Below are 22,482 nucleotides of genomic sequence, written 5' to 3' on the forward strand. Positions count from 1 at the left end.
TAAATGGAATGGTCGTAGCACCAAGAGGGTTGCCTTTTTGACTAACTCTGTAACATGGTGTGTTAGCCATTTGGATGTTAACGTGGTGGGGAACAGGGTGTTTGCGGTTGTCAGAATGATGTATTGTGGGGGAAAAGAATGAGAATGGAAAGCCCGTTTCTTTCATAAAATTCCTTCTCATCCGTTTGTGAGCCTTCATTGTAATATTCCGTATACAGAACAGCTGGGAATGTTTGCTCGACCGTGTACAAGGGCAAGCACGATCGGAGAATCTTACCAAATGTTGCTTTTCCATTTCCAAATCGGTGTGCTCTTGCATGAAAAGCAGCAAAAATTAAGGAAAACATTTTACCACAATATGAAAGGATGGCAATGAAATGCCTCAAAAACCAGTTATACCCTTTTTATATTAAATCGTATGATATATACGCTGTGTTGTCGTATTATAAAGCCCCCTGATTTTAACTACATTGTAATTAATGCAAGATGAAGGATAGAAGATTTGCTTCAGAAATCTTTATTCTGTGGTCACATATATTTATTAAAATTGGTATAAAGATATCTTTGAATTTTAAAGTAAAATAAATATTAAATCATGTCTGTTGAAAGAATCTAATATTTCAATGCAAGATAAAATATTTTGTCTCTTGCATTGTAACCTGGCGTTGCCAATTTAGGAATTAAAGTGCTATGCAGAGATCGTTGTGCTTTTTTCCTCAAATTCACATTGTAGTAGTAATATGAAGATTGAACATTTCTTAATTGTATCTACTACTTGACCAGTGTAACATCAAGAGCGAACATGTTTTTATGTTTGTCTTTTATTTTTACGGGGAAATACAGACATTATGGCCATGTAATTATGCGGGTAGAAAATTCAGCGCAGCTGTACATAGAGCTCGTACAAACGCAAATAAGTAGGCATAGATTCCATTACAACTAATTTTTTTACATGTACATTACGATTCCTAGACGCTTGATAGAATTCCAAAGTACATCAAGTTAGTATTTCTAGGCAATGTTCTTGGCGTGGTAATTTTTTTCTCTTTTCTTATCGTTGTCATTTTCATCACCATCATACTTCTCACTTCATCGTCATCATCATCACATCATCATCATCATCAACATCATCGTCATCATCATCATCATCATCATCATCATCATCAACAACAATATCTCATTTTCACCTCAGACTCTTTGGAGAAAAAAAAGGGATAGCCGAGCCCGCCTTACATCCTTTTTGCCTCCAGAAGTAAGCTGCAACAAACTTGCAGCCTTCGTGAACCGACAAACTACCCTCTGTTGTTTTTAGAAGGCAGTTATTGTTTGGTAGTACGTGTATAAAGAATGTTCTTATTCTTTCATTAACTTCATGTTGCATTACAAAATTTGTAGTCTTGAAAAAATGACAACATTTCACGTGACACATCACCATAATCATTTCATTCAGTTTAGGCATTTAGAATTTGACCAAATACCTTATTTTTAAGAACTACACCATTGGCATGTTTTTCATGTCCTGTTTACTACTTTTGTTTTTGTATGAAGGAAGCACAATTTCAACTTTAATTTCTTTTTAAAGAAGGGGCATGCATTTAGGATAGATTAACTTAAAAAAAATAATGAAAATAATGACCGATTTCAAATTTTCTCATTCAATTCACAAATCATTCCATGTTTTAACAATTGAAAGAGAAACTTAGCCGGAAATATGCTGTGGCGAAATATTGTGCAGTACACCTCGCCTTCTTCCACAATTAGATCCCAGCAACAACTATTAGATATGGAAATGGCCTTTTGTAAGTCAGTGAGGTACATTTTTAGATGACATCGGCTTTCAGTCATACAAATTCAAAATTGATGACCGGGTTGGAGAGGCAACAAAAAATTTACTCCATGAGAATCCCAACAAATTTACGACTAAGGAGACATTTTACTCTTGGAAGTTATGAGATATGATCTGCCATTTACACATTCCAAACATTCTTTTCTCATGCGATCAATGTTAGTGTTCTTTTCAATATTAGGCATGTACATGTATGATGCAACACAATGTAATAAAAACTTGAACTTCCAAAAGCATGCAGTTATATTAAATCACCTCCATGTTGAGAATATTCTCATTCCTTCTATAGAGTTTGACTCGAGTGTCTGAGAGTGATCGAACAGTAAAACTCGTCCTTCCTAAATCACTTCTGCCCCTACATCAGTCCAGTTAAGTTTAATTTCAAATTCTTTAAACCAATGAATGAATCGATAAATACCTGTAAGTGTTTGATTGTTTTTAAGATAAATTTCACAGGTATTTCTACATTTTATTGTGTCTTAAATGCTGGGCATTTTTGCCACAAATTAAGGTCCTTTCTCCAAGCTAAAAAATATGGATGCAAATGAGAAGCAAGAGATGAAAATATCAAAACGGGATCGATGTTAGGGTTTAGAAATTGTGTATGTTGTGGAGATTTTTTTTGGTGAAGATTTCTTACTGTAGTATCTCCAGTCAAGCCATTCCTGTTGATTTTTATGTCGTTTTATGAAGCAAATCAAGTATGTACAACGCTGACAACTTTTTACAAATCTGTAGATTTTATGAAAGACAGGCTTAATGCATGGGTGGGAAAAGTCTGCGTTGTTTGTTCTGAAACTGTGTCATGTTTTGAAATTCTATTTTATATTATTCTTTGTGTGAAATCTAGAGAAATGTGCAATTTTGTCGGTGTTTCTTCCCCAATATGTGGGGGAGAGATGCGAGAATATTCTGCTTTTTTGTCTGAGGGTTGTTTAACTAGTTTCTACTTCAAGAGATTATGCTGCATTTTCTCCTCGGAGCACTACTGTTTCTCAACAGTTTTTAGCTCGGAATTGAAAGAGTGATGCTTGTGTTTTTTTAAAAATTTCATCTGTTGGAGGCGGAAGGGCTTTAAATCTGTTTTGAAATAGTATTGGAGTTAATGCCCTTCTAGCTCATAACAGATGTTTTATTCCCCAAGTTGGGGGTAGGTATGAACACACCCTTATGTTACAATCTACCCACACTGTGCATTTTACCATACCAGGTTTTAATTTATTTTAAAGGGGCATTCACATTTCACCAATTGTGATATTGATAACTAGGACTACATGTATTGAATTGTAAAATATTTAGTAAATGTATTGGATCTGAGCAAATTTGTGCTGAAGTCTCATGAGCATATTAAAGTACGTCAGTAGAATCAATATCCAATACCCTTTTAACGTAGACCGCTTTGACGGTTATTGGTTACTTTTATCTTTGATAATGTAGCCAGCTCTTTAGTGCGCATTTCACTTTGCTGGCTTTGAAGGGATTTTATTTTTTCTCCTCTCTATGTTCAACACAGTTCTCTGTAAGCTTTGTTATGTACATAATAAGCAGCGTTAGTCTGATAATGCTGATTTTTTTTCTTCTTCAGAGTTTGAAGACCTCTCGTTATGTTTATTGAGAAGCATAAGATTAGAGAAGAAAAAGTGTACCTTTTAGCTACAGCTCTCCAAAATCACACATGTGTATATGCATTATGACCCAACTAGGTGAGAATCTAACTGTCAGTCTAGCATCATAGATTGGAATAAGCCAAAACTACCGTCGTATCGATAAAAATGAGGTCTGTGTCGTTGCTCTGTCAAAAGGTATAAAAGCTAAGTCCCTAACTGGAGTGAAAGGAATGAAAATGCAGCTTCCTCAGAATGCAATTTTGTGTCTTCTGTTTTCAAAGAATATATTCTTTTCTAAGAAAAAGAACATGCTGTAAAAACTAGAGCTGAATTCTTGCTTTTGTCTCAAGGATAGAATTGAACACATTTTGCCATTTTCCCTTGTGATGTATCATGTATGTAATTCTATTAAATCCCATAAATATTGGAGAAAATTATCTTCACACTAGTGCAAATATGAAGAGATCATGAGAAAATATGTAAATACTTTATGTGTATATTTTTTTTCATAGGTACCATGTTCATTACGATACAAAATGAGGTAGAAATATACAAAAGCAATTTACGCGATCACTTTGTGAATACAAGGCGAGACAGATAAGTTTTTTTAGCTGAAAGAATAAGATAGTATGCATCAGAGAATCTTGGATTAGTCTAGCGAGAAGATTGAAATGAGGGGGATAGGGTTTGTGGGTATGATTTTTTTTATAAGTGTTGTTTTGTTTGTGGTGGAAACTTTTGAAACGGATTTCCGTCTGTTCTTTCTAAGTAAATGTTTGTTCATTTTGGGGGCTAAATTCCTCAAGCTCAATATCGTTCAGTTTTTATAAGTGCCAAGTTTTCCTGTGATTTCCTGTATTTCTTTGTCTGTTTGGAGCCAGAGGGCGTTATTTAACTGTGTTAAAATGATGTGATTTAAATCCTTCTGGCCCCAAACAGACTTCCGTGTAGAGAGGGAAAGGGAAGAGAGTGCTTTTGTAGGAATTGGTTTTTTTTTCATTGAGTGAAAAAAGGGATTATCGCTTTCAAATCATGTAGTCTGTGACATACAATTATGTTTAAAAAATTGAGGAAAATTAAGGAATGTGAGTGAAACAAATTATGATTCAGGCAGGCTTGACATCTTATTGCAATCATGAGTATTGTTTTACAAATTTTCTCCAGATGCTCGTGAATTTAGAATACTTGTAAGTAATGAAAACAACTACTTATTTATTCCAACAAACAATTTCATGTAATCCATAAATTGGTGTAGGGGTATAATGTAGCTTTGATATATAGCAAAAGGGGAGAAATTATTGGAACGTAATCTTACAGATCATAGTAATTTAATGTTATACTCATTTTGTGTACAAAATTAACATAATACAAGATCATTTTATAGCAGTTACTTACAATGGTTTCATATTTTCAAAAACTCTGCCCAGGGCCCCAAGTTTAATGGTTTAGAAAAAGAAAAGTGCATTTGATCTTAGCATATCACCTAGATAGGACATAGTTCCTACAGCAGTGAGCACTATCATATGTAACCGGGTTTTTAAACTGGTGTCCATACTCTGTTTATCTTAGTTACGCCATTGCCGATATTCATGCTATACTTGTATCTACAGATATGTTGGATGTCTTTTCACAAACTAAATATATATATTTCTACCTTTGAGCATCATTTACCGTGGTATCACGGGCCACAGCCTTTTGTGAGGTCCATGCAAAGAGCCCGCTGCATCTGTAGTAGAGAGTCATTAGCAACAGTAGGCGTAGCAACGGTAGTTTTTAACGGATGTGCTCGGAGAGGGGGACGGGGGCGGGGGATGTTGATAGGGGTCGTACTCTCTTTCTTTTGTATATTGTATATTGCCTGTCTTGTATAAACTTTGAAGAATATTAAAAAAATTGATCGTGTTCTCACCTTTTATCTCTTTCTCTCTCTCTTTTCTCTGTGCGTGGTATCTCTCTCTCTCTCTTTCTTTCTTGTCATGAGAACTATTTATGTTAATTGAATATGAATACAAATAAACAAAAAAATATGAATATTCATAAATAACTTGTGTCGCTGTTGTTTGTCTTTGCTTGTGCATTGTCGAAGGATATGAAAATTAACTGATAGTGCCTTAAAAGAAGAGATGAACAGAACAGAACAGCCTATTTCCAACTTTGATAAATAAATAACAAATGAGAGAATTTAGTTCTTTTGCATAGTTTATATAGGTGGAAGGAATGATCTTGATCATTAACTGTTGACCTGTGCGATTCATTAAAATCATTCAGATAATTAATTTGGGGGTTGGGGTACAGGTGTCATTTTCCTACATGGGTATTAAACTTTATCAAGAAATCTGATATTAACCTTTATGAAAAAGATAATAGTAGCACTAGTACTTGTCTTGTCAGTTGGTAAGAATGTTGATTTTTGAAACTTGGATGATAGTGATAGAAATTTTGCAGATAACGAAAGTTAATGACAATGATAATAAAATTATTATGATGGCGATGATGCTGATGATGATGATGGTTCATATTGTGATGGTGATGATAATAGTGGTGGCAATGATGCTGGTTATGATGATGATGGTGATGCTGATTATGGTGGTGGTGATGGTGATGATGTTGGTTATGATGATGATGATGATGCTGATTATGGTGGTGGTGGTATTGGTGATGATGATGATGATGGTGATGATGATGATGATGATGTTGGTGATGATGATGACAGTGGTGGTGGTGATGATATTAATAATGATGGTGGTGGTGGTGATGATGATGATGATGATGATGATGGTGGTGGTGATGGTGATGATGATGATGATGATGGTGATGATGACAGTGGTGGTGGTGATGATATTAATAATGATGGTGGTGATGATAATGATGATGGATAGAAATGGAGTTGAGGATGCTCTTATGTTGATAATCATGAATGGTAACAAACATTAAAATAGGGGTTTAAGGGAAAGGAGTTTCTAAACATTATGGCGCCCGTTTTAAATGCACCTCAATTTAATGCTCTATTGGTTTCCAATATCTCTCTGCGATTCGTCCACAAGTACCAAAGGCCCCGATCTGAAAAAGTTATCACTGTAATTGTTCAATAGCGCCATCTAACGGTTTCAGATATTTATTGAAGTCGGGGGCAGAAGAATATAAATAGGAAAGACATTCGACTGTATTTTATTACTATTTAATTATGGGTCATACTTTTTGTTCCGCCCTGACTGTTTTCTTCTTTGTTCTTTTCCATTCTGTTTTCCTACTCCTTTTCCCCTCTTCATTTCGAGACTTTTGTTGTTAATTCTTTTTATCTGTGAAATCGCAGAGACTTTCAAGAAATCAACTCAAGATAATAATAATAATGTAATAAGTTTGTCCATGACCTGTTTATCACAATATGACGTATCCCATAATCTAAACATGATTTTTTTGATGTATTAGAAGGGGTAATTGACCTCTACAGTGTGAGTCAAAAAAAAAGTTTACACCTAGAAAATTGCTAATTATTTAAAAAAAAATCATCGATGAACATTAAATTGTTATATGTCTTATGAAAGAGTGTTTTATCCCAAATCATTTGGTACCATTTTTGTGTGGTATGTGTTCACGATTGGATGAACAGGAGACATTGTTTGCGAGAGTGCAAACATCGACTTGCGCCAAAGTTGCCTTGTGATGTTTGAATAAAACAATTGGGATTTGGGTATTAATTCGGTCTTTGCAGATCCAAATAACATCCCTAACAAAATTAATCATGCCACACATATCAAATATCGAATATCAATTATATTAACGAACATTTGTACGCACGTGTGTGGGTGTATGTGACTTTACCCTTTGCAAAAAACATATGCAATGCATTTCATTTGATACATGCAATCCATTTTCTCACTCCGCTAATCCCAACATAATACATACTGTACGCATCACTTTGGCGCAAGTCGATTTTTGCACTCTCGCAAACAATGCCACCTGTTCATCCAAGCGTGAACAAATACCACACAAAAATGGTACCAAATGATTTGGGATAAAACACTCTTTCATAAGATGTATAATAATTTACTGTTCATAGATGATTTTAAAAATAATTAGCAATTTTCTAGGTGTAAACTTTTTTTTGACTCACTCGGTAGTTGGTTTCTCGAAAGTCTTTGCGTTTATGTTGATTTTATTTATGCGGGGATTTTCTAGGTTAAGATAGCATATCTATTTTATCCGCATTATTGAAATAACATGATTATAACATCAACAGAAAGAATTAAATATATATAAACCTATACGAGAAACATAAAGCCCGTCTGTGCTAGTTTGGCCGGGAGGGATTAGACCACCCAGCGTGGTCACTGACAGCGGGCTATCTCATCAACTCGATCAGCTCTCAATTGACATAAGAAAAAGACGATCATGGGGGACCAACAGGCACCGATTAGGCATTGTTTTCTATATAGAGGGAGCAAGTAGTACAGTGTGGCTTTACAACTAGCATAACGCACAAGGCCAGAACATTACGGCATGTCAACACTGATGATACGAACTTCCTTTCCTAGCACAGATTATATACCCGTTTTCTTCTGAATTCTCTCTTTCACTGGTACGTGTATCAAGTCGTGCTATTGCTAAAACGTTTGATTTATTGCAATAAAGGATTATATACAGGAGCTGATTCAAGGCTTTGTAAAAAAAAAAAAATATATAAAAAAGAGGGGTGGGGGCCGTCAATAGACCTACCTCCAAAAGTATGACGAGCCAAAAAGGAAAAAAGTAATCGGGGATGGTCTTATTTTCAAAGATTTATGGCAAGCGAATACAGGGGGTCAGGTCAGGAGCCCTGTGACCCCCCCCCCCCCCCCCCCCCCCCTCCCCCATTTGCCCCTTCTAAAAGGGAGGTACTGTATTTGAATATTGGGTAGAAAGTGTGTAGTACGCTTTAATGTAATCAACAAGAGATGGCGCTCTTCCATACAAAGGAATCTGATGAATAACTGATAGCGAGTTTGAATTAGGATCTGTGGAACCATTCTTGCTTCATGTTCTCAATTCGCTTTGGTCAATACAATTTACAGTAATTTACAACCCTTAATCTTTGACGGAATAAGGCCAGAATGATTCCCCCCCCCCCCCCCCCCCCCCCCTCGGAGCAAAATGTCGGACTACCAAAATGAAGACTAATGCCACCATCACAATTATCATCATCATTATCATCATCACCGTCATTATCACCACCACTACCACCATCACTAACACCACCACCAACAACACTACAATATCCACCATCATCATCATCATAATATGAAGAGTAGCCTCCTCTTCATCTTCCTCGTCAACTTTTCGATCATCTTCATCAACGCTACCATCATCATCACCACAATCTTCATCCTTATCATTACCATTATGATTACTATCATCAAAGATCACCGTTATATCACCATCATCATTATCGTCATTTTCATCGTCGTCATCACCATCACCTTCATCACTATATTCATCATCACCATCGTGATCACTCCATGCATCGCCCACATCTCTATCATGCAGCAATTATCAATAAATTCATTTTCATCCATAACGTCATTGACACGACACATGATATCCCCTCACACTCCATGTAAACTCACTTAAAAGTTTGATAACCCGAACTAGTCATAACACGAACAATTCAAATCCTTCCGTTAAGAATAACAAAGGAGAGATAGCGCCATATTATTGTTTTACACAAGAATATATACTTTTAATGTTCAGTGTCTGCCATTTCTCAAAAAACAACAACAAATACAATCATATTCATTCAAAACTTGTCATATTATCTTTGCGACATTTGGAACGAGATATGCACATGACATTTACTTTGGAATGTCAAAATAATGAATATAAAAAGGAGCATGTTAAGATAATATATCGATAATATTTTGGTCATTATTTTCCTTCATAATGACACTTTCAGTAAATGAACAAATGGAAAAGTACAATCTTCGCATTTTTAAAGATTACACATTCCTATTATCACGTTGTTCTTCAGTATCAAGAGAATGATTGGAATTACTATTTAGTACTGATCAGCTATTAAAAAAATATATAATATTATATTTTGTACATGTGTGCAATTAAGCGATTAACATGATTTCACATCGGTAAAGAAAAGAAAATGATGCAAAGAAAATGTTGTGCTAACACAGATCAGAAATAGTTAATGAAGAAAAAAAAATGTAAAAAGTTTTTTAAAAAAGAAGAGAAAAATTAATTCTTCATGGCAATCAATCCACAATAAGAAAAAACACGATTTTAGCACCATTATATTACAATATTTCATTTAAACATCAGTTGTGGAGTTAATTTAGAAATTACACGAAATTGTAGTAACGATTTTACTCCACACAAAATTAACATTTTCTAGTTTTCGGGAGGATAATTTGTTTGTAGAATATGAGTGATGCCACATTTCAAGTGTCAACACTTTTTGAGCAAATACTTTGTAACATAAATCACACAGCAATTTGACTCATAAGATATTCCTCTTTTCTCTGGTCTTTCTGCGTTACTAACTTAATTCATTTATTGATCCAAAGCTCATAATACATACTGGGATGTTTAACTTTTGTTTAAATCTTATCTTACGTAGCACTCAAGTTTATAACAACAAAAAACAACGACAAAAAAATAAAAAACGAAAAAGATAGCTCAACCATGGACCTGTCTTAAGACCATGATTCAATCATGATTGTAAACTTTGACCCAGCCATTGCACAATTTGATAATGATATTTCTTTTACATGAACAAAATATAACAAGATGAATGTATGTAATATATCTACATACAATAGTAAGATTATTAAGTACACCACATGTAATGAAGATACCACCATTTCCCTTGATCGTTTATCTGCACTACATCACAGTGGTAATCTGGTAAATTATTAATTCGTTAGCGTTTTCTTCTTACGCAGTATATTATTCGGTACGGGCTCAAAAACAGAAGGAACATACGAACCCATGAGATGTTTGACAATATTTCAAATCGTGAGTGTTATCTTTTTACAGGTCCCCCATTTCTTACCCCAGACGTCTTGAATCCTTCTAGACTTATCTTAAAACTAACCTACCCGACGCTTTGCCTTATCAGGTAACCTTTCCTTGGTCATTGTAATCCGTCCAAAGTCCGGTATATTGACAGAAACTTTGATAACGCACGAGTATTATTGTCTCCTGTGCTCTAGTTAATTTTCTTTCTTTCTTCTGGCTAAATCTAAAAAATAAATAACCTGAGGTATCGGGTGATGAGACTATATCGCAAAAGCAAATAGTATACACCTTTTAGAAGAAAAAAACAGTACGAAAAGACAAATAGCAATTCAATAATCTGATAACTTGTCAACGTTATCTTGTGATTCCGGACAAAGTCACAATGGCATGTTGACTGGTTGAATGCACGGAAAAGTGCGAAGCTAAAGACAATTTAATTTCTGATTTTCTTTGAAACTTAAATCCCGCAAAAGTGCGCATAGTGAACAGGTAATTAGCCAATTTTAAGGAAGAAAACAAAAAGGTGGTGAACTTTTTTTTTCATCATGAGAATGTTGTTATTCCTTTCATTCTTGATGGTTAAGTTTGTCCAAGGTATCTGTGCCCATTTATTTAACTTTGCACTTAAAAAAACAAAATCTGATTTCAAAATCTTCACCTTATACTTCCATTTCTAATAATAATGTTTAACAGAAAATCAGCTTTTCCGCTGGATATAATATATTAGATGCAATGAATATAATCTCGCCTTATTTCATTTTAGGTATCTTTACATTGAGCCATACATCTTTTATTTCTTTTGTTTTTTTACCAAATGATCTTTATGATTGTGAACACTCTCCAACATGGAGAAAATGCTGAAAATTGGAATGCATCTGGGAATGAAACATGTAATTTATCAGATGAAGAAAATGTCTGCTCAATATGAACAAAAAAAAAATGCAACAAATAAAATCCCTGTAACGCACTGACCCTGTTACCACAGTTACCATGAACGGAACGCGAGGATAACCCTGATAATGGCGCGAGAGGGCGCAATGAATAAAGTTATCGCGGCTGGAGGCTTTCGCCTGGTAGAAGGGGGAAAATCGCGCTCAAAACGCGAGAAGATGGTCTCAGGCGTCGCTAGAATATTCTGAATGGCAAAGTACTCGACAACATTTATTTTCAGGCTTGCCAACGAGCGAAAAATAAACTACCTACTTCCAAAACTGCCGACAAGGATAAATCATGGCCAGAAATGTGAAAGTTTGCCAACAACATGCAGACCCCCGTCTTCTAAAACATGGGTATCAATTCAGATCGATGTAATTTAATATCAAGTCTGTTTGCTAGAGAGTTTGTAAGTTTTCCAATGATTGGAATAGAAGGACTTGCGATCAATTTGGGTCAATTGTGAATCGTTATCAGGCAGGGTCCATAACTTGAAATTTGCCAAGGGTAACCCTATAATTGTGAAATTTGCCGAGAAGTCCGATAAGATTTCTTAGTTTGTCGACTGAAAATTTGAGCGACGGTATTGGGCACAACTTTTAGCGACACCCCCCGACTGAATGTATATGCATCTTACTCTAGATTATGGATGTGATGTGATGATCACAGTTATTAATGAAAAGCAGCATTTTGGAATTGGCAGACTTGGTAGAACACCCGACTCACATTAAAAGTTTCCAACATTGGCATTATGACGTCACGATATACAGCGTTTGACTGTAACAGAGGTCCGATTGAATGGGTCTTACTAGATGTAAATTCCGGACCCTAATTTATTTAGATTTTACCCAAATGCACACAAACCTGCAAATTTTGATACCAAACACTTTGAAAGGTCACTTGCGTGTTTGAAAGGTCACTTGCGTGGAGCCTTTCAACTTGACCTAAATGCCATTCACAAAGACGCAAGTGAAGCGCAACTTTAGCCCATTCCTCGATACCCTTTCGAAAACATTACACACATAATATCGCATAATTATTATTGTATGCAGGTCTCGATTGCATTAGACCGTGGTATCGACTGAAACATGCGTCGGTTATGATGACACATTGCGATAAACCATTCGGTCTACTTAAGACAGCCAGTCAATGTCAAATTAACTTCTGATGGTCGTGATTCCGAAGTGTTCCGAAGTTTTCCGAAAGTTCCGACTGCCAAAAGGTCTGAAAAACAGCATCTGATACGAATGCCGAAGACCTGTGAAAAACTGTCCAATTATAGCTAGGCCATTATTATGACAAGCTGTCTTTACGGCACCTACAAGAATGGCTACGATGTTTGATCGAAACCCATCTCCGATCACGGTAGCACATTGGATATATTCATAGTTATTGCATTGTTAACAACAACAAAAATTCTAACAACCATATCGCCATTTTCTCTTTTATGTCATAATGAAAAAAATATATAGAGGCACTTGGAGTTAGAGTGTTGAATATACCACTTCGAACAGCATTCACGATATAGTTGGTGTCTGATGGAAGTGGTGCTTTCGTCATACCGTGCTGATTTTTGTTTCGACGACATAGAATTCATTATCAGGAGCTGCAGCTATAACGGGAGGTTCTAACATGTAATTGATGTAAATATTGCATTGATCAATGTCTTTCTTTTCCACTTCTACTTCTTCTTCTCTCGCGTGCTTTCGGGGGATGATGTTCCCGAGGAAGGAGAGGATAACAGGTAAGAAGACGAGGCCGTGGAGTGCCCCAAAGGACATGGCTAGGAAAAGGGTTTTGAAGAATGTCCTGAAGAGGTAGGTGGGAGCCGTTGCGAGGGGGCTCAAGGCGATCATCGATGAGAGGGCGCCCTGTGCGATTGGCATGCCGACGGCGAAGAGTGCAGCGATGGCGCGTTTGTTCGGCTCCTCGTCGGGCGCGGAGACGAACGAGTACGTGATGTGGGCGGAGAAGTCGACACTGAACCCGATACAGAGGATGATGTTGATGACGGAGACGGTGTCGAGGCTGACGCCCCAGAGCGACATGTACCCGATGACGGCGGCGTCGATACTGATGGCGCAGGTCGTGACGAAGATGGCGCAGATAGGATGCGGGATCATGATCAAAGACACCATCATCATGCACGCCATCGCTATCCCCAGCGTCTGAAACAAGTTCGGTATCGTTCCGACGTACTGGTCATAAACCACGAACATCGGATGAAAGGTGATGATGTTGAAGGAGGATTCGATGGCGATTTCGCGGACCTCCAACATCATGTCTCTTTTTTGCATGGCGCTTTGCATGTTGCGTGACGTCACCAAGAACCTTGACGCTTTGATGTCGACCGCGGTGATGTTGTCCGCGGCGTATTCAAACGCGATGTCGAGTTCGAATTGCTTGAAGCGATAATCCTTCAAAAACCTGTGTTGGAGTATCGTCAGGAAGGTGTCCTTATCGACTTCGCTTGTTTGGAAGATTGCTTTGAGGTACTGAGAGTAAACGCGCAGCCAGGAAACGCTAATCTCGCTGCCGTGAAAGAGATGCGTCCCTTCAATTTCAGCGAGGGTTTCGTTCAGCGAGTCCTGCGCAGACTGATTCCAATAATCTACTTGTTCTGTCACCCCTACGCTTACGACTGGGCCATAATCGCTGAAGTAGTCTTCGTATTCCTTGTAGAATCGCCATGTTGGGGAGCCGTCTCTGGCCAAGTTCCGTAGTTTCAACCCTTGATCGATGTTCATGCAGCCATAGATAGCGCCACCGAGGTAAGCAATGAACAACCCCATCGCGACCAGCTTCACCCATTTCCTCATCAGGAACGGACCGTAGTAGTCCCTGAACAATACCATGACCGGGTGGATGATGTGGCCTTCGGGCTTCCTGCACTTCGAGTCCTGCTGCGGCACGCCACCGGCGCAGAAGATCATGTACAACTTGTTGGGCGACTCGTCCTTGGACACTACCTTCTTGCAGGTGTAGCAGTGAAGGTTCTTCGCCTCGCGTTCGCCGGTGAACGCCATGCAAGCGCCGAAGAAGGTGATCTGGTAGAAGTAGGCGAAGAACATGGCCACTCCGGCGTATATGCAGAAGGCGCGGATGGCTGGTAGGGAGATGGAAGCGCCGATGATGAAGGCGAGGATGGTGGTGAGGTTGGTGATGGTGATGGAGACGGCGGCCTCGGAGTAGGTCTTGCCCATGCGCTCGTGAACGGGTAGGTAGATGCTGAGCTGACGCCAGCCAGCGATCATGATGAACATGTTGTCGACTCCGACACCTGGAGAGAAGACGAAATTACAGAAAAACAAAAGCATTAACATCTCTGTCTTTATTACCTCCATATACAATAATGGGGTGGGGGCATGGTCTACATATTTTCTGAGAGGCGCTACTTATTACCACAAAGGCATTTATACATGTGGGGAACATTTTCATGAAGGAAATAACAAACAAAATGCTAAAGGAAATATAAGTATTCGTGTGCATAACATTTTCCTATTTTTTTAAATTAGAATTGTATTCGTCATTAGGATCTAGATTCCACAAATTGCAGTTGCCTGGAAAAAGAAGAATCCTTAAGCAGTGACTATGATTGTCTGTTTTCCCAATAACATATTTTTCTTCCTCCTCCACGACCTCTCCTCCTTTTCCTTCTTCTTCTACTTCTTTTTCTTTCCAAATGCCTTTGCACCGCCTTTGTTTTCCGCTCCTGTTTTCCTCCCCGTATATTCCAACCTCAGTGATACCAGTTAGAATTGATCAGAGGGCCTGAAAATCACCTAGAATGAGCTATTTTGTAAATAATAATAATAATAATAACATTTATAGGGCGCTTTATACAGATGTTTCTAAGCGCACAGGTGGTACTGTCTAACTTTTAATTATTCAACATGTTTAATACCTTAAAAGCAACAAAGTAAAATGAAATATTACTAATACAATGCAATACAATACAATTGAGTTGAATGGAATTAACTACTTGTGTGCGCCTCCAGTAAACTATAACTGATTAAAAAGGTGGGTTTTGAGAAGGGTTTTGTACACAAAAAAGCCTAAACCATGGTCTGAAAATAACTCGCCAGGGCCTGAATTCAGGCCATTGTCTAAAAATTGGCATCCCTGCAACCTTCTCTTCCTTCCATTCAAAGTTCCCCGTATCTCATTTTTATTTAACCCTCCCCTCCCCTCTATTCACCATCCATTCATGCCACTTTCATCTCTCACAAACGAACTTACCGATGATGAGGAAAGGCATGAGAGAGACGAGCTCGTTGAACTCGACACGGCAGTAGCTCAGGAACCCGATCGAGGAGACGATGGCCAACGACGCCGACAGCACGCCGATCAGACCCAACCACGGTTTCGACTGCACCCAGTCTCGCATGATGCATGACCCGACCGCGAAGATGACCAGCATGCAGAACGTCGCAACGAAGAGGGGGATGACGCGCTTGCTAGCCTCGCCGATCTCGTCCGCGAGCCCGAAGCTAGTCTCGTACGAGATCACGATGTGCTCGGCTGACTCGGCGAATTTATCCACCTTAAGAAGGAAAAAAATAAAGAAAAAAAAGAACATTACATTAGATGACAAAGTGGTTTCTTTTCCTAACAACGCAGAAAACAATGATACCCCATCAAAATGTTTATCAATTACCTTTTGCATTGTTCTTTTGTTGATAAAATACGTCGAGATGCTGTGATCAGACTGTGACAGATTATTACTAAACATTAAAATTGTCAAAACAACGGGCCTGATAAACGAGGGAACAACTTAATGTGTGCATGAAATTAGGTTGTAATCACGCCGCTGTCAAAAGTCAAGCATAATATTCTTGTTTGGGCTTTCCAAGTAAAATATGCGCCATCCATCATTTAAAAACGAGCTGTTATCGTTTCGGCCAGTGATTGTTTGAGAAATGCCCTTGAGGTAATGTTGCTAATTTCTCTATACGATTTAGGAAATTACCAGAAGGGCCTATCTTAAAACTTTTAACGGTTGACGTTTTGGTAAAGCATAATTTCTACATGATCATATGTCAATAGCTAATTATATTTAGGTTCAAATTCTGAGAATAAATCTTTACCTCCTGGATAAAATGTTCCTCCCACTCGTACGCCAGCTCTTCCGCTTCACGGGTTTCCCTGGTAACGCTATAGATGAGCAGCATAGCCCTCGCCATCTTGATCACATCCGTCCCGGGGTACAGGTCCACCCCTCCCAGCTGGCTACCGACAAACACCCTCCCCTCGTGGGGCGGGGGCAACGGCAGGAAGGGGAAGGTCAAGTTGATATGGTCCATAGCTTCGACTTGATGCCGTAGGATCGACATGAGAACGTTGTCATGGCAGGCGTGGAGCCATGTTTGGCACACGTGGCTGTAGCTGTAGTCGGTGTAGTTGCTCGTGAAAGTGAAGGTGCGGATGAGCTCGTCCAGATGGGCGATCTCCCGGAAGGCCGCCGTCGAAAGGACGTCACCGTCGTCCTTCTCGCGGACGATGATGCTACCGCGGGTCTGGAAGAAGAAAAAGAAGAAGTGGAGGAACAGATGAAGAATAATACCAGGTTACCATGACTACGCCGCCAAAAAACTTGGTACTGAATTGAGTTACTGCATGGGATTACTTTTCAAATGATAGCTGCATTCGTAACATTGTTATAGTCATGTCTTGATTTTCTGAAAATGTCGAGATGAGCTTATAGGGGAAATACAAGAAAATTAACGAGCCTTTTCTTCTCAAAAGAAAAACACAGACCGAGGTAAATGAATTGTTTGTTTCACATAAGATATCATGTAATATCATGACAAAACGATTTACTCTGACTACGGGTCGCTAGATATTCGGTGACATCCGTTTGCAGCCTATTTCCGTTAATGTCTTTATTGGATAAAATACTATTTTGGGAATTTTGAGCTAACTATTAGATCCAATAGCTTCCTGTACAAAAAGAAAGTTAAATGAACTAGATTATCGACCCTCATGGTTATTCTTTGGTATTTTTAAGGAAAAGACAAATATTGAAGCGAAATAACATCACAAAGATAACTTTCTTTATTCAAAATATTTGTCCTCTAATCGACAATTGGGAATTACATGTTTACATTTGCACGAATACGGGGATAAAACAATTCATATTAATCACCTCGTGTATATTGAATACCCATCAATAATTTGTCGGTAACTGATACCCATGACGAGCTTACCATGCTAACAAATGAGCTGACATGTGGCAATTTGGAATTAAAATCATGTGACGAAAATTATAGAATTACCAGTAAAAACGATATACCCGGTAGGCGTATCTAATTCACAGGCAATTGATAGGTATCTTTAATTCTCAGCTAAATCGATCTTACCGGAATTGAACCAAGCAATATAAAACCTCACTTTAGTTTGATCAGTGACCATCATATACGCAATCATTTAGAAATATGATTTGTTGGTTACTGTATGTTTTATTGTAGAAAATTGATATTGCTAATCAAACTGAAGTATACTGCCATGCGACCGACTTATACAACATTATATGATATTGTATCATAATTATTTAACAAACATGATTTCTACTCTATACCAACCTACAATTTCTTATGAATTCCTTAAATTTTTTTCATTTTAGAGTGTACAGTTCATATCCGGTTTACGTGCACTGCATAATATTTATTTAGCATATTTTTACACATTCCCTTGAAAATATACGGATCAATCTTCAAAAAGTAAAATAATTTAACCCAAGATAAGGAAAAAAAAAAAACTATTAAATACAATCCTTACCTGCCGATCGATCAGCTCTCGGTTGGGTAAAAATTCCGTCTCGTTGTCTCCAGATGGGAAATAGGTCTTGAAGACTTCGCCATCGGCGCGACCAGGGCTACCCGTCGGCGTGAAGAGGTAGACGACGTCGTCCTGAATGACGAGACACGTGATGCCGTGAACGCACACGATGGCGACCATGAGCGGCATCAGGAGAAAGAAAATACGATGTCGGGAGACGAGCTGGCCGAACTTGAAGAACGCCGCCGTCATCGCATGGTCGATGCACCGGTATTTGTGCTCATCGTCGCCTTTCTCGCCGTACATGTTGAAAGATATATCCTTTTAATTCCTTGTCAAAATCATCAAATTATTATCTCCTTTTCCTTTTTTGCGAGCGGCTACAGTTACTGGCAAATTAGAGACATGTACCGATTTACGTGTGAGCTACCACTGTCAGCGGTCCGTTGTCACTGGAGTCTCCCTTGCAGACTAAATTTTGGAAGAATTGGTAGTCTAGGGTCGCGCGCAAACTCTGCGACCAACTCCACACAGACTGGTGACGAAACGATGAGACTCCGTACGTAATTGGTCATTGATAACGTGACGGGATGCGGGTATCCAATCAGAGAAGTCGTCTCAGTCAGCAAGGCTCAAGAGAAGATAGCAGTCGACTGAGAGAGAATGATATGGATCGTGGTTTTTGTTTGCTAGATATCTGTGAAGACGAAATAAGGAAACGGAAGACGGGTTTAGTTCACAATCCATTAAGCACTGGTGAATTCAAATTATTTTGATAAGGAAGACATCATAAAAATAGACATGATGCACTTTCATTTCCTTTGGTCACTTCATTATAATGTGGCATCAAAACTTCTTTTCTCCACCGTGATTGCAACCGGCACTATAACGACATCTTTGTGTAGCAGTCTTATCAAGATGAAAGTAAAAATGTTGTAGGGCCTAGCTGAAATTAAACAAACCACCCAACAAACATAAATGAAAATGTTAAAACAAATCAGTTGATTATATATCTCGTCAAACTTTAGATAACTTTTCAGTGGCCCCGCGAAGCGACAAGATACAAAGTGAACACAAAATATTTGTGTAATTATAATATTTCGCTTGTAGAATATACAACATGAGAACGTGCCAACAAAATTATGGATAAAGTGGTTTAGGCCGATATATTCAGAGTCAGATTATTAATTGAGTCGTCTTATTCTTCATCCTCGACGTATCCTATTCCGCAAGTAATACACCATCGAGAAACGCATATCTGCACTCAATTCGATATCCCTGTTCACTTAGATAAGGGTTAAAAGGAGGAGGAAGAAGAAGAAGAAGAAGAAGAAGAAGAAGGAACAGAAGAAGAAAAGGGAGAACAAGGAGGAGGAAAACTTGAAGGAGAAGAAGAAGAAGAAGAAGAAGAAGAAGAAGAAGAAGAAACAGAAGAAGAAAAGGGAGAACAAGGAGGAGGTGAACATGAAGCAGAAGAAGAATGAAAAGGAATCAGAAAGCAAATCGGCAGTTATAATAGTTATTATCGTCAACTAACGTAATTATATTGCATTGGCCATAATATACTGAAGGAAAAAAATGATACAGCAAAATTATAGAGCGGTGAAGTAGAAGGTCACGTGTAAGGCAAATAAACATACTCGAATCAAAGGATCCATGTCCCAGGTTATCAGTATAATGATAGAGGAATGATAACATTTGCGAAAGACATATAATTATAATAAAGTTTAAATATAGATAAAGGTCCATTAATGCAAGGTAGCAGTTATATTTGTTGTCTGCACTTTGTATTTGAAGTCGAACGAACTTGTTGTCTTTTTCTGCTTTTGTCTGGGTACTGTTTCTTATTCTCGACCATCTTCCTCGTCTTTGTCTCCTCCGGAAATATTTCGCTTTCATTGTCGGAACTTGTTATTGTCATTATTATCAGTCCAACCCCGCCCCCTTTTTAATTGAAGCTCAGCACACTCGTACATATTAAATGAACAATTGCCATTTAACTTCCATCCGAAAATGCGTTAACTAAACCCTTAAATAATTATCTTTCACATGCTAATAAGAAAGAACATCGCCCACCATATAAATAACATTTTTTAAAAGAGAAGAAAAAGAACATCGCCCACATCATTTTGTTTCGCGCCCACTACGCACTTTGATCATGGCTAAATATAGACCCAACGTAAATTGGTAGCCTGACGGTTAAATATTAATCTTTTTTCATGCCCGGGACACCTGCCTTAAGGTTTTAATTATTATCTTCTTGAAGGGATCCGGTAACTTTGTTTCAGATTCTGAAACAAAATTCTGGATTTAGCTCATGCTGCAATAATAATTATAAACCTTTAGGTCAGTCAGGAAGCCCATGACTTTTACAAGCCCATCGCATGCCTGATTATCAAGATATTTATGATTCAAATTACAAATTTTGAAAACCGTTTGCCAAACGGTTTTCATAAAACTACAGTCTATTGGGTAAAACGAGTATGGTAAAACCGGTCACTCAAAGATTTTTACTTTTTTGAGGCACTTCTTGATCATTTTGAAGCGCGATTTTTGTAGGGCTTCAATATTACACCATATCACAGAGACACAGACACTGATCAAACGTGGGGCCGTGTATCTCATATTTAACATTGTTAAACGATCCCTTTATATGTGAATATCAATGATACTCGAACCAGGTAGTGCCAGCATAATGGATGAATATCGAAGGAAATTTGATCTAGAATTTGGCCATAAAAATCTTCACAGCTATGATAGTGGGCGTTGAGTCATAGTTTCATTTCTTATCGATAATAAGAACTTGGATTATTCCTATCATTTCTATTTTTTGCGAAGGATTGGCATTCAAGCTCCGCTTATGTGACAATCTTTCTTTGTGCTACGGCTATAATGTAATAACTTTTCTTTGACAATGTACCGATCATATTATTTGTTTTTTACGTTGTCATCAGTTTAAGTATTTTTGTTTCTATCATGAACAGAAATAGATGAATCATATGGAAAAATAGCATCAATCTTCAGTCGCACACACACACACACATATTATACACAATAATACGAAAAGAATTTAAAAAAAACACACAATGAAATAAATAAACTCCGATTTTAACACTCTCCAAGTATATGTCAATTGTCAACCATAATTTAGAAACAGTCTCAAGCATCACAAATTACCTGTGGATAATGCAAACACGCGTGACAGAAGAAGGTTTTGACGAAAAAAATTCCAATAGTACCTTAAACTGGGGTCCTTTCAGAGTTGTCAAAGGGACTTCAAAACAGACAGACAGACAGACAGACTAATGACTAAGAGCTCGTTTCGACCCGTCCCAAACCAGCGTCACGTACGAGTGCCCAAAAAGAAGAAAAAAATCAGCTGTTCAGCTGACAGCGACAAAAATAGAGATACCAACTTGTCAAAGATATGTAGCAGATAACGGGGGCATTGTTCTATTTTTTCGCTGGGAGTTTTTTTTTTTGGGGGGGGGGGGGAGGGGGACGGGCATCAATGATGATGGGCTATACTTATCTGAGCTATATACTATTTAAGATATCACAGGCCCCAATTCATACATTTCACACTTTTTAAAATTGAGGTGTTACATCGCCATCTAAAAAGTTGAATGGTATAGGCATACTGGCAGCTTTTTTCTTCAAAAATTGTATATTTCACCCTTTAAACACGTTAGAAGTAACCTGTATAGAGTGTGAGAACTTGGATCCAAAGACATTATTCATTATGTGTGAGATATGGAAACACTGCCGGTACTGGGCCCTTTACATTTTTGTGGGGGGGGGGGGGTTGGGGGTGGGGGAGGAGGTCGCCCCCAATCTACCCCAAGGCCAATCTACCCGTCTACACAAATTAAGAATAAATAAGAGCTATTCTAGCTAGTTAGACAACTACATGACACTAATCCTTAAAATAAATAAGGACCAGCGTATAGGCTTGCAAACATCTCGAAACGATGCTTGCATGTTCAGAACTGGGATCCGCTTCACAAAGCCTTCTTTCAATGACAAATTACAAAAATCAGTGACAAATCTGCTGATAACCAATCAGAAGCAAGGGTTTTAGTAGCTTATAACAAAGACTGTCATTTGTCACTGATGACAAGTTTTGCGAAACGGGTACCTGATGCTGTGCGCAGTCAAATTCTGTTCTTTGAAAGTAAATGCAGAATAATTAGCTAGCTCCTTTTCTTTATATATTTTGAAATAGAATGTATCTGACATGTATCCATGTGTACTGACAATACACGTCCTTATTCGCAAAATGAAAATGACAATCGAAAAGACAGCCAATAATCT

The 22,482-nt window shown here is 38.0% G+C and overlaps 1 protein-coding gene across 1 annotated transcript in view; it reads right to left on the minus strand.

Annotated features, from left to right (window-relative positions):
• Positions 1 to 12,359: 12,359 nt before the first annotated feature.
• The window catches only part of LOC763770 (patched domain-containing protein 3), a 32,939-nt gene continuing 22,816 nt past the window's right edge, over positions 12,360 to 22,482 (minus strand). Inside the window, exons 2-5 of the mRNA XM_030982881.1 lie at positions 18,169 to 18,865; positions 16,479 to 16,907; positions 15,631 to 15,934; positions 12,360 to 14,671 (exon numbers count right to left, since the gene is read on the minus strand). Coding sequence (XP_030838741.1) covers positions 12,948 to 14,671; positions 15,631 to 15,934; positions 16,479 to 16,907; positions 18,169 to 18,474 — 2,763 coding nt within the window. The 5' untranslated portion in view covers positions 18,475 to 18,865 and the 3' untranslated portion in view covers positions 12,360 to 12,947. The remainder of the gene's footprint in view (positions 14,672 to 15,630; positions 15,935 to 16,478; positions 16,908 to 18,168; positions 18,866 to 22,482) is intronic.

This window comes from Strongylocentrotus purpuratus, unplaced genomic scaffold (assembly GCF_000002235.5).
Source record: "Strongylocentrotus purpuratus isolate Spur 01 unplaced genomic scaffold, Spur_5.0 spur5_scaffold_13, whole genome shotgun sequence".
NCBI lineage: Eukaryota > Metazoa > Echinodermata > Echinoidea > Camarodonta > Strongylocentrotidae > Strongylocentrotus > Strongylocentrotus purpuratus.